Raw genomic sequence first — 13,749 nt, 5'->3', positions numbered from 1 at the left:
TTTTGTCAATATTTCATTTTTTTTCCTTCCTTTTTTTTTTTAATAATTCCAATCGAATTTTTGTGCACACATGCAATGACAATAAAAATAGGGCGTAAAATTCCAATCAAAAAGGATTTTTTCAATAGTTTTACGAAAACGGAGAGGAAAAATATATAAATTTTGTTTTCTTTTTTTTTCATACTACTATATATATATACGGTTGCATCGAATTGAATTTAAAGATATAATAAAATTCGAACTTTTACTGCCTAATGTAAATAAAATGAGAGACGCGAAGTTTTTTTTTTTTTTTTTTAAATTTCTTCATATTATATTGGAGTATTGGTCGCAACATGAATTTCTTTTCAGGGTTGTTATAGCAAAAGAACCAGAGAAAAAAAAAGAAAGAGGGAGAAAAAAAGAGAGAGAAAAAGAATAAAGAAAGAAATCAAAGAGAAGAGGGGAATCGATAAAGACTCCAAGAGGGTAAAAAGCCGAACAATATGGCTGACTAACAAAAAAAAAAAAAAAAGAAAAAACTAAAACTTTTTTTTCTTTCTCTTTTTCAAATATAAATATTACCATTTTTTTTCCCCCTTTTCTAAGGGAGGGAAAATGCTTTTTTGTCCAGGACTTCATTTCGAAAAACGAAATATTTATTTTTATTATACAAATAATGCAGAAATTTCTAAAATTAAATCAATTTTTCAACAGAAAGTGATTTTACTAAGGGAATTTAGGGGAATATAAAGGAATTTAATACTTCAAATCTTTTACAATTACACTGAGAAAAATATGCTATTGAATCAATAGCATTTCTGCCAAAGGTATAAAAATTATTAATTCAAAAGCATATGCTATAAAATCTATAAAATATTTTACAAATTTAATAGCATATGCTTTTGAATCAATAATTTTTATACCTTTGGCAGAAATGCTGTTGATTCAAGAGCATATTTTTCTCAGTGTAAGAATAATTTTCTACATTTAGTAAAAATTTTATTCTTATTTTTAAATATTTATTTTAACACTAATACCCTGTAATAATTTTTCTTAATAAATATTTCAGACTTTAATTCTGATTTTCGAATGTCCTAAAAATTGTAACTATAGAGGAGCAAACAAAATTATCAGATGAATTAATACTAATTCTTAACATAATCTTACAATTCTAAAAAACACTTAAAAAAAAATAAAATCTAAAATTAATTTCTAAGTCCAAGACATTTTCGAATTTCGAGTCCAATTGCAGCGGCAACCGGCGGTGGAACGGCATTTCCAACTTGACGATATTTATCAACAATATTACCATAAAATAAATAATTATCAGAAAATCCCTGTGATCTAGCACATTCACGAACACTAATAACACGATTTTGTTCAGGATGAAGTACACGTCCCTGTTTTCCAATTGGCTCAGGATTTGTAATTGTAGTGAAAAAAAATCCATCCCACTCAAGTCTTCCATACAATCCAGCCCAATGATTGTGTCTATTTCCAGTGTGTGGCAAACACCAAGGAATCAATGTATTATACTGCTTATCAGAAATATCACATTTTTTGCCAAGACAACAACTACAAACACCTCTAAGTGCACCAGTCGAACTTCTTCCAGCTTTCTCATCATGATAAGTGTACTCGAGTTTCTTGGACCAAGTCCCATCACTCAATTCAACAATGATATTTGGCAAATCTCGCCAATCTGATCCATTCTTTGGAATCAATTCTATTCTTGCTTGTACCAATGGCGCCATTAACTTACAAATATGATCCTTAAGTATTGTTTGATTTCCTCTCAACTTTCTTTGATAATCCGTCTCAGCAAATGTTTCATAATCCATTGCATCTAAATTCGAACCATTATTAATTATTGGCAAATCAGAAATAGCATCCCTTACATTCACCATTCTCAATGGTGCCGATTCCATCCATTCACAATTTGTCAAATATTTTTTATTATCAACCAAACTTGTCAATTGACAACCTCTTTTACTAAAACAATGCCTTGGTTCGGGAAAATTAGGTAAAATTTCACCCGTAGCTGCTGCAATGATAAATAATCTTCGTCTAGTTTGTGGTACACCATAATTTCCCGCTTGTAAAATTCCAAAAGTACACTGATAACCCATACGTGTTAAACAGCGTAGCGTCAATTTTAAAACCATATTCTTTTTAAATGACACAAAACTACGTACATTTTCCATTATAAAAAATCTTGGTCGATAATAATCACAGTATGACAAATAAGTAGCAACGAGGGAATTTTTAAAAAACGAATATTCCCTCGAATTAAAACGATTCATACCACTAAAACCCTGACAAGGTGGACCACCACATAAAATTTCAACCTCACCTTTCCGTGGCAATTTAATACCCTCCTCATTTTCAAATATCCCTTTCATTATTTGACTCAATAAATAATTACAATCATCATTAAATATTTTCACATTCGAATTATTTAAACCATACGCCACTGATGCCGATTTATCATTTTCAATAGCCCATTTCACTTCACTAACACCCGATTGTTTTAATCCTTCCGATAGTCCACCACAACCTGCAAATACATCTAAAGTCGCTAATTTCCTCACCTTTGGATAATTATTCCCAAATTGTAAAAACTCCTTTGCCGATTTTGATACATCACCAAATAATTTCTCCTCTGGATAATAAGTCTTGGAAAAATAAAAACGATCACTACCTTCCGTTAATAATTCTTTTTTAAAATTTCCCTCAAATGCCAAATAACATTTACCAACAACAACATTAAAAAATGGTACAACAATTTCCTCTTCACTCCAATAGACTAAATTTAAATCTAATTTTCGTATTGATTCTTTATTCATACACGTATTCTCCGGTCGATAAAGTTTACGAACTCTAATCCAAATTTCTCCAGGTGGAACAATTTTTGCTCTACTACCAAAAATAGAAGTTATCACACCAATATCAAATGGTTCAGGTATTGAATCTATAATTTTTACCTTTCGATAATATTCCGGATAAATATCTTCGTTAATATTTTTTGAAATATCCTTTTGTTTCTCATTTTTTGTTTTCTCATTTTTAAATTTAAAACTTCCGGGTTTTAAATAAACACCTGTATTAATACGAAAATTTTCATTTTTAAATTTAATCAAACCATATAATACTCTTTCAAATTCTTCGCCATTTTTTTCAAAAACACGAGGAATATTTTTATATTTTTTTGATGTAAATTCCAAACATGCTTGACAGAAATTAAAATTTTTTGTAATTGGATCCTCAAATCTTGCACTATTCTCCAAATATCGTTTGTTACAAAAAAATTTCTCATCACTATCATTAGAAATGACATCAACTTTATGGGAAATTGTATTAAATGCAATATTATCGCACCTCTCACTGTAAAATAATTCAAACTCATCAGCAGTTTCACCGAGAATTGTGTCAGCGGCTCTCCAGTACCAATTAGCGTGGATTAATTTATTGCCCGCTTTGTCTTCGAACATATAAAAAATACGAGCTACCTGAGCTGATGAATTCACTTCAATTAAAACACAATCTTTTATTTGAATCACATCATCGCCTAAAATTGCCTTTTCATAAAAGACACGTTCATTGTCTTCACCAATTGATTCGCCAATCCATTTTGCATCTTTATTAAAAATTGTAAAAATATTTTCTCCATTCTCTCTATCTAATTCAAAATTATTTAATTTTTTTCCATGAAAAAATGTTTCAAATGTATCTCTAACTAATGGCGTTGTCGTTGCATTTGTTAATAATTTTTTATTTTTTTGCCTTTTTTTGATGAGTTGATTCACAATAATTTTATCACATTTCGCTTCAGTTCGCCGGAGATGAGAATTTGGATTTTCCAAATTAACACCCGAGAGATTAATTAAAGATCTCATACATGATTTTGTAATCAACATGGTGTCATCAATTTCAGCTGATGTATCAAATGAAAAAACTTGTTCGCAAATAAATTGTGAATGTTTAATAAGTAATTCGGCATCAAATTTATCCAAAAGATCCTCAAATGATGGATCAATTTCATCTAATAAATATTCAATGACTGATTTACTTGTATTAATTTTTTCCATAATTGGTGTCATAAATGAATTATAAATTTCCGCTGGTTCCATGAGAATATATTCCGCGAATTCTGTATTAAAACCAATTAATGCCGTTTCACCACCTTCAAAACCAGAAATAAACCATTCATTAATTGGTCCAAGATCTTTTGTTGGAAAACCATTTTCAATAGATGGATCATCATTATAAATTGGTTTAACATAACCGGAGAAAAATAATTTCACATTTTTTTCAATAAGACCAGTGTCAAATTGACAGAGATGTCCTTTTTCATCGTAGACGGAAAATTTTGTTATCTTTTGTTGTGGCCACTGATCATATTCAATGAGATTATTTTCATCGCCATTAAATAAACAAAGTTCCGGATTTGTCAATGTTATATATTCCTCGACTGCATTTTCCGGATGTCCGGGATAATTTTTAATTTCCGTTCTATTTTGATTACAATAATCGCATTTTCGAATTTTCGACGCCATTTTTTTTTCCTATATATTTATTAAAATTTGTTTTTGTTTTTTTTTTTTCTTTGCTGAAAAAACGTTCACTGCTAATATCGTGTCTGCAATTGACGTTCCATTTCCGTCGATTGGAATGATGAAATATTTTGATGTGAGATCACTATAAGCATTCGCGAGCACTCGTACTTGACAATAAGTGAAAAATTACGTTCCAGTTGCACCAATTATTTGACCCAGCGACACTACTGTTTCAAACTGGAAGCAAAAACAAAATAAAAAATATAAGAAAAACTAAAAAAAAAAAAATTTCAAAGAAATTAAAAAAAAAAATTATCTATACAAAAATGAAAAAACAAAATAGAAAAAAGAAATTTGGAATAAAATAGAAAATAAAAAATTGGATATTATTCCCCATAAAGTAAATTAGATTAAGACATAAAATAGTTTCATTTTGTTAAATATAAAAAAAAGCAAGAGAGCGAGAGTGCTCGGAAAATTAATACGACTCGTTAACGTCGATAAAACGGAAAAGCCAAACAGAAGAGTAATTACTAGTCTTAATAAATTCCGCTCGATTCAAAACTATATACATCGAAACGAACATGTTTTATGCACGCACATATATAGAGACACGAAATTCACTATATATATATATTATTTGCTCGTGTTGAAAGTGCAAATACTGTAAATGAGTTCGAGTTTCATACACACACACACACACAATTCTCACGCGGACAGATTCACAATATTGGATTCAACGTTTGACGAAATTATAATATAACATTCGTCTGTATCTAAATACAATTTTTTTTTGTTATTTTTCTAAAATATTCAATTTTCTATCAAAATCATCAAATTTTAATTAACACACAATGCGATTAAAATCAGAATTAAAGTCAATTTTTTTTTAAAATAAAAATGTGAATTAAATTTTTCATAAAAATTATAAAATTTTTAAAAAATTTAATCTATTATTAATCGTAATCTATTATTTAATAATTAGTTTCTTTCTTTTTCTAAATAGCAGCTACAATTTTTATTTAAAGGGTACTTTATTTTAAAGTCACGTATATAAATAAAATTTTTTTTTTAAATTTATAAATATCGGAATCTACATTTTTACAACTTTTATAGAAAAAAAAAATAATCTCCTAGTATTTAGAAGAAATTTATTGAAATTTAAATTTAAATATGATTATATCATTAATAAAAGAGAGAAAGTTTATAAAATTTTATACCAATATGGTTAGCTTGGAGAGTAAATTCATTGATCGTGTACAGCTACTCTCTCGATATGTATACGTGTCGTTATTGCGTGCACGTGGATTGCGTATAAAATAATAAAAAAAAAAAGAAAATAGAAAAAATAAACAGAGTTGCACTCCATTCATATATTTATAAATTATAGTAAAAAAATTAGGGCAACAAAAAATATAGAAAAATCCTATCCCCTAAATAATGGATCATTTTTTGATCCCCTTTTAATAAAAAAAAAAAAAAAAAAACAAATACAATGCGAATAACCGGTTTCAAAAATTATTATTACAAAAATTAATTTAAATTAATTGAATTTACAAATAAATAATTTTTTTACGAAACAAATTACAAATATTTGTCGCTTAAGAATATTTAAAATTTAATAAAATCAATAAAAAAAAATGTAGAAATAAATTTTTTTAATTAAAAAAAAATGAAACGAAGGAAATGAAAGGCGTTGGCTTGTAAATGTGAATGATTATATCGACTATATTATAATAGAGAAAACTGAAGGTGGCTGACAAGGAAGATTTTTTTTTCATATAATTATATATATAATAAAAGTGATAGAGTATCAGAAGAGTAAAGATGAAGGAATAATCATGTTAGTGACTAAAAAGTGTCAGACACTATTAAAGAAGTTTATTCGACTCTATATATCATATCGAGAGAGAGACACATACACACACAATGCTATTTAGGGCAAGGACATTTCTAAATTCTCCTTTCTTATATAATTTTCCTTTTTTCGTCTGCGGAGACCCTTAATTTTTTTTTTTTTTTTTTTCTTTCTCGAGAGAGAAAATCTTTTAACCGTCTCTGGAATTAGTTTCCCCTGCACTTGTCGATAAAAAAAAAAAAAGAAAAAAAAAACAATTCACAGCAATATATATAAAAGGGGGTGAAAGAAAAATGTTTAAAATCGATAAAACTAATATTTTTAAAAAGAAAAATAAAATCATTTAATGTAGACTTTTATTTTAACAGGGGAAAAAGAGAGGATTATATTTTACCGTTAACTTTTATACACATGTTATAATTTTACATTTAATTGAATTTAAAATTTATATTTCAACTTAAAATTTAATTGAATTTAAAATTTATTTTCACTTAAATGTTAATTGAACTTTTAAATTTATTTTTATTTCAAATTTATTTTATATTTATTTTAATATTTATTTTATATTTATTTTAATATTTATTTTATATTTAATTTATTCTAATATTTATTTTATATTATAGAAATAATTATTTTTTTGTTTTTGTAAAAAATAGAAAATTTGTTGTTACTTTTTAAAATCGTTAAGAAACAAATTTTATTTTATTATAAAAAATATTTTCAATGATTTTAAACATTTTTTTTTTCTTCATACTAAAAAAAAATCGACGTATTAATAATAAAAACAAATAATTTCCCAGTTAATTACATATGGCTTCGTTAATTTGAAACCAGTGACCTGAGTGCGACGATTATCGACATGACTGTCAGTAATTGGATGTCAAATGAAAGCCGATTAAATATTGATCTTGAACGATCTTCACCTTTCCCAGAGAAAAAGAAAAAAGAAAACTTTTCGGAATTAAAAAGTTGTTTCCAAAAAAAAAAATATTTGGAATTTTAAGATGAAAAATGTCAAACCAAAAACAAAATCAAAGAATTAAAAAAAAGAAAAACCAAAAAAGAAAATTCGAATAAAAAAAAATTCCCCTTTCTCTTGAAGAGATGCAAACGTTGATAAAAAAAAAAGAACGATTTTATAGGATTATATAAAAGAAAATGTCATTTCGTGAATGATATACCAAAAAGTATCGAGGAATATAAAAAAAAATAAATAAAATATAAAACAAAATGCAAAAAATGAAATCGTAAAATCGTGAATTATGCGCACTTTTTCCAAAGGAGAGAAGTATTGCAAATCGTACACTCAAGGGGTTACCCTACACTACTGCATTATTCACAAATATATATGTGTGTAAATTTAAAGCTTCCCAGAGACACAAATTTCCTAGCTTATTCAGAAACTTCTTTGCTCACTTATTTTCTTTCAAAAGACAATTTTTCCCTTTTTATAACTCCTCGAGAAGGGTAAATTTTTGTTGTAAAAATTTATCATAAACAAGAATTGTGATTTATATCCTTTTTTTCTCTTCCATCAAAATTTTATATAAATCAAAATTTCGAATAAGGAAAAAAAATTCCTTTTTTTTAAATTAAAATTTCTTTTATTTATTTATTTTTTTTTTATCATTATCTGGACCAATTTTTCGAACCTCTTCAAGATTTTCAAGGTAACTGTAATCAAACTATAACGATTTTCGATGAAACGAAACGTTTCAGTGATTAAATTTATTGGATAAGTCGTACACCACTAATTGGTGATAAATTTCCTCAAATTGAAATTGATAAAAAAAAGAGGAAAGAAAGAAAATTGATGTAATAATTATTTGGCTTATTTGACTCACTTTCATCTGTCTGGGGTGCTGATAAAATGGCGCTATGCTTTTTCTTCACTTCCTCTACATTTGTCTGGATCTTATCGATCATTTCACGTATCTCCTCCACCTAAAAATACAATCAAAAAATTAGTCTTCTCCCTCGCATCAATTAAATTAGAAAGAAATATTTCTTTCTAAATAATTAAAATTTTTTCTGCAAAAAATTATAACTTAAAAAAAAATGTTTTGGAAAAAAAAATTTTTAAAAAAATTCTTTATTATCGAAGAAAATGAAATTTTTATGATTGGAAATTATTTTGAACTCGTATTTCAGAGTGCGAATCATCTCAAGTAAATCTGGATGTGAAAAGCAAAGTCAGTGCAAGGCATTGAACATTTCCACAATGTGGAGAGAGCAAACAATTTATTTGCCTTCATACCTGTGGAACGTATTTTCCAAAGCTCGTTATCGATCACGATATACACTCTCTATGTGTGTATTTGTGTGAGAGGAAAAGAGAAAAGTGAGTTTTGCGGGTTGGGTAGTAAATATTAGCAGCTAAGCAAATTAATCGATAAAGGCACTCGAGAGGGTCACAAGGGGTCACGAAATGCGTTGGGCGTACCAAAACCCGAATTGGTTAAGTGATTCGCAAATTTGTAGGCGAACTTGATTTACTACACGGGGGTATAATTAAAACCCATGTTAATCTATTCAAATTAAATTTAATCTCCATCATTTTAAATCGCCAGGAAGAATTAAAAAAAAATAATAATAATAATTACAAATATATTATTTGTATTTGACAATATATAAAAATAAAAAAATATTTTACATTTTTATTCTTATTGTGAGATTTTTATTTTTTGTCTAAGAAAAATATATGGAAGAAGATAAAAGGGGTCAAACGATAAGTTTCGAAAAGAGATAAAAAAAAAAGAAGTTTGCACTCTTCGTGGTTTTTGGCGAGTTGCGTTATATATATTCGAGACAATTAAGGATGAATTCTTGGGTCGTTCTGAAATTCAATTAGAAGCAGATTCAGAGAGCATTCATCAAACTCGTTTTAACCTTTCTCAACATACTCCACCCCCCCCCCTTTTTTTTTTTTTTTTTTTTGCTCCCGCCACCGCTACTTTCGAAAAACTTGAAAAACTTTTTCCTCGATGTCACACATTCGCGAACAGAATTCAACACAAGTGCCTTCATTAAGGATATAGCGTGACTGTGATAAACTTTTTTTTTTTTTTTTTTTTTTTTTTTTTTTTTTTTTTTTTTTTTTTTTTTTTTTTTTTTTTTTTTTTATTCATTTCCACCAAAAAGAATCTGCAAAAAAAAATTTTTTTAATTACCAAAAAAATAAATACACAAAGCAATTTTTTTATTTTTTTTTTTTTTAATATATCAAAAAATCTATTATTTTGAAGTTCGATGGCTAAGAATTTTGTTTTCCTTGCACGTAGTGATATTACGTAACAGAACGAAATCGTGAGGAAAATATCAAGGATCAAAAAAAGATTATATATGGAGGATATATTTATTTATTTTCCTCTTCGAGATTGTGTGACATTTCCGGAGAAAGGGTTTATTCGCAACAAATAAAAAAAAGTAACATTTTATTTATGCAACAAAAAAAATAAAACAAAAAATCGAAAACTGAAAATTACTTTTCAAAAAGAGAAAATTATAAAAAAATTTGACAAAATTTTTCTTTCTTGAACCCTTTTTGGGAAAAACAAAAATTTTTTTTTTTTTTTAACTGTGTGTGTAAGTCAAGAGATTACATAAGTACCGGAAAGGGTGTCACGACATGGCAGATTGCCAAGCAACCTCTACGAGTGGCTTAACGTTTACATCGTTACCCACCCCCCAATTTTTTTTTTTTTTTCTTTTTGTTAAAAGGAAACCGAGCAATTAACTTCAATACGAGTGACTAAATCTCTTTGTCGATTCAACAGAAAAAAGGACCGGAAGGAGACTTTATATATATATGGCTATTTATAAGAAGCTCAAAGTGAAAATTAAGATTTTCAAAAACCAGAGAAGATAAACAATTTTTAAAACCACAAATTCTTGTTTGAAAAAAACTAAAATTAACTGAAAATTTTTTTTTGCAAAAATTGTATCTAATTTATTAAATTTGAAAATGAATGTCAAAATAAATTTGTAATAATTTTTAAGGAACGCTCATTTATTATAAAAACCATATTTTTTATTTTGCAAACAAAAAAAAAAGAAGTTATCAACTATTTTATTTTCATTAAAATTTACATGTTTAATTATTTCAAAAGCGATCTGAATTTCAAATTGTATAATTCTCAGGGAACTAAACACATTTACATAAGCAAATAAATTAAGTGCAAGGGATGAAAGAAGCTTTTATTTTTATTCTAAATGAATGAAAGGTTTAAAAAAAAATATTTTTTTTTATGCAGTTACTTTTTTTTAAAAAAAACTCTATTTTCGAAAATTAAACATAGAAAAATTTTAAGCATCAATTTTTTTTTTCTCTTGACAATGTAACTTATCACAACATGGGTTATATTGCATTCTTTGTTTTAAATTTTCAAAAATTTATCTTTTCTACAATTTTTAAACTCTCATTCTAGTCACGTAATGGCTTTTCTACTTTTTTCCTGTCGACGAGAATTTTTGACAAACTAAAAATTCAAAATTAAATTTTTCTCGTTAGAAAAATATTCTTTTTACACTTTAATTTTTTGAATTTTCAAGTTGAGAAATAAAAATCAGAGCTTAGACGAAAAAGCTGTATTTTTTTTTTTTTTTTTTGATTGGACAATTTTGAATTGATAGAATGGTCGAGTTTTGAGCTTCAATGAATCGAAAGGAACGTAACTGGCCTCGATTCATTCGTCTGTGTAACATTGATGGTCGCATGGATTTACACCCGTACAAAGTACCTTTATAAATCTGCAAGAAGTATCTTTACACTCTGTAAATGTTCACAAGCAGCAAAAGCATGAATACATGTCTTTATGATACGCATTCTATCGAGAACTAGAATGTGAGAAACGAGCGGAACAAAAGAAAAAAAAAATAGTGAAATGCATTGTTTCTCGAATTTTGAAAAAAAAAAAACAATTCATTTTAACATTTAATTTCCTTTCATTATCGCGTTAAAAGTTTTAAATACCTAATTAATTATTTTTTTTCAAATTATAAAATTTATATAATTGAATAATTTTTTTAATTCTGTTAATTTATCTCCTATTTTTTTTTTGCAATTAATTACTCACCTCTGCAAAAAATTCCGTCATGAAATCTTCAGGCCCACCCACAGGTACCGAAACATCGTCGGCCACATCGTCCTCGTCGGATTGAGCCTAAAAAATAAAAATTTAATTTTTTTTAATTATAATTTTTGAATAGGAAAAATAAATTTATAGACAAAAAGAAATTTGTCAAGGTTGAATGAATTAGAGTCTATATATATATATATGTGGAAGAGATTAAAAGGCTTATAGGATAAAATAGAGCATAAATTAAGTATTCGCATCACGTTAGCTGGAAATACGAGACATGGATGAACCAATTGGATATTTTTCACAAGGAAAAGCTCAGAAAAAAAGACTGACTCGAGAAAATTAAATTTTCAACACTGCGCGATTAGAAAAAAAAAAGTTATAGAAAATTTTCCAAGAATATTCTAACTTAAAATCTCTCAATTTTAAGAGTTAAGATAAATTAGGTAAATTTTTTCTTTTACTTTCTCCCCCATCCACAAACTTTCATTATTTAAAATACAAAAACTTTTTTAAATTATTCTTTGCGATTATATTTAAATGTAAAACTTTGATATAAAAATTTCCATCTTTGATGGAAGGATTTTTTATATTTTAAAAATAATTTAAAAAAAAAAATGAAATAAATTAAAAAAATCGAAACCTATGAAAAAAATTGACGAAAATTTTTTTTTTATCTTCTTGACAGTAAATAATAATTGATATAATTAAAACATACCGCGATAAGTTTATAAGCTATTCGTGTGAACCTGAACATGAGTCACTTTATTTTTCCTTTTTTTCCCCCTTTTTTCAAGAGCAAAGAAATAAGACAAGATGGATTTTTTTTTATTTTTTTTTTTTACAACGATGACGAACAATAAACGAGAATTAAATGAATCCTTGATATATAATAATGTGCGAGCAGGCTGAATGTGAATCGTTTATACACAACGATTAGTACTCATGTAAAGATCTAACTATAAGAAATAAAGACCTTCAAAGAGTGTCAATTTTATTCTCATAACCAAAAAAAATCAATTAGATACTAAATTTAACATCAGGAAATATAAAATTCATTAACACTTTTAATCTTGAAATAAATATAACGATTGAAATTTTAAATTGAAAATTATTGTAAAAAAGCTAATTAAAATTTTTCTAAAATAATGAAATTATAAAAATTTAAATCAATTAAAAATTAAATATAATAAAAAATTCTTTTCATATTCTAACTGAAAATCATTCTACAGGTTGGTATAAACATCAAAAAAAAGATTCTCATCTTGTCATATTGGCATTTAATATTTTTTCTCGAAATTCTTTATCTTGAAACTAAAATTTTTATCTCAACCGTGTTAAATACGTATTAGCCTAATTAATGCGACTTAGTTGGCTGCTTGATGAGATTAACGTCTAATTGGGACATCACTGTTCGGTTTTTAAAAAAAACACAGTCAAAACTTTGTACATCAATAAAACTATAATAAATTTTTAAAAAATATTTCATTTTTAAGCCAATTATTATTTTTTTTATAATTTTATGGAAATTTACAATGTAAGAAATATTAAACACAAAAAAAATAAATATTAATTATTAAATATGAAAGGGAAATAAAGACATAAGTCTTATTGACGATATCCAAGCTATTATAAGTTCTTATTCATTTCTAAATAGCTGTATCGTAATAATAAGTAAATTACATGTGATGACGACATAGTTAAAGAAAAGGTTATTAGCCAAATGATTAAAGAAATACTTTATCAAATTACATTAAAAAAAAAAAAAACAAGTGTCAAAGGTAATAATAATAAAAAGTTGTCCGAATAGAGAAAAAAAAACAAAAAATTCACATCTATTATTATCTCCATAAAAAGTGATTTAAGAACGTGATATGATTCATCCTCTGTATTTTTTTAAAAACCTGACAAAATCATATATATGAATTTATGACACAAACGACAAAATAAAAAATGCATGACTTATGCAAAAATAACAAATAAAAACAATAAAATTAACTTATACAATTAAAATAAATAATTTAGTTTAAACTCATAAAGACAAATAAAATCAATAATTAATACTATCTTGAAAAATTTGATAAACATATTAAATATTTCCACGATTTTAAATGTCTAATTATAAAGTGAAACAAATTGGCCAATTCTGAATTAAAATGGTATTCATTACACCGAGAAAATTGATCTTTCTCACAATCATTATTAAGAGCAGGCACTTTAAAGAGCTATTCGAGATCTTGATTCGCAATTAACGATTGTATCAAAAACCATT

At 26.5% G+C, this 13,749-nt stretch overlaps 2 protein-coding genes across 5 annotated transcripts in view; both read right to left on the bottom strand.

Moving 5' to 3' along the window:
• The window catches only part of LOC127283384 (syntaxin-1A), a 52,601-nt gene that overhangs the window by 32,217 nt on the left and 6,635 nt on the right, over nucleotides 1–13,749 (bottom strand). For all 4 annotated transcript variants that reach the window (XR_007843349.1, XR_007843348.1, XM_051308210.1 and 1 more), the window contains exons 3-4: nucleotides 11,472–11,558; nucleotides 8,241–8,340 (exon numbers count right to left, since the gene is read on the bottom strand). Coding sequence is in view for 2 of the 4 variants with exons in the window: in XM_051308210.1 (XP_051164167.1) it covers nucleotides 8,241–8,340; nucleotides 11,472–11,558 (187 nt within the window). In the remaining 2 variants the exon portion in view is untranslated. The remainder of the gene's footprint in view (nucleotides 1–8,240; nucleotides 8,341–11,471; nucleotides 11,559–13,749) is intronic.
• On the bottom strand, nucleotides 960–4,774 carry LOC127283383 (DNA (cytosine-5)-methyltransferase PliMCI-like). The gene has a single exon (XM_051308209.1). It carries the CDS (start codon nucleotides 4,536–4,538, stop codon nucleotides 1,188–1,190), a length of 3,351 nt encoding a protein of 1,116 aa, XP_051164166.1. The 5' UTR covers nucleotides 4,539–4,774; the 3' UTR covers nucleotides 960–1,187.

The sequence above is a fragment of the Leptopilina boulardi genome, unplaced genomic scaffold (genome assembly GCF_019393585.1).
Source record: "Leptopilina boulardi isolate dan_hultmark-lab unplaced genomic scaffold, ZJU_Lbou_2.1 LbouV2_31, whole genome shotgun sequence".
Lineage (NCBI taxonomy): Eukaryota > Metazoa > Arthropoda > Insecta > Hymenoptera > Figitidae > Leptopilina > Leptopilina boulardi.
The sequence above is the reverse complement of the archived record's forward strand: the minus strand, read 5'-3'. Positions and strand labels throughout refer to the sequence as shown.

What these genes read in the sequence shown, in the direction of transcription:
- LOC127283383 (XM_051308209.1), bottom strand. Translation starts at nt 4,538, where the DNA reads ATGGCGTCGAAAATTCGAAAATGCGATTATTGTAATCAAAATAGAACG.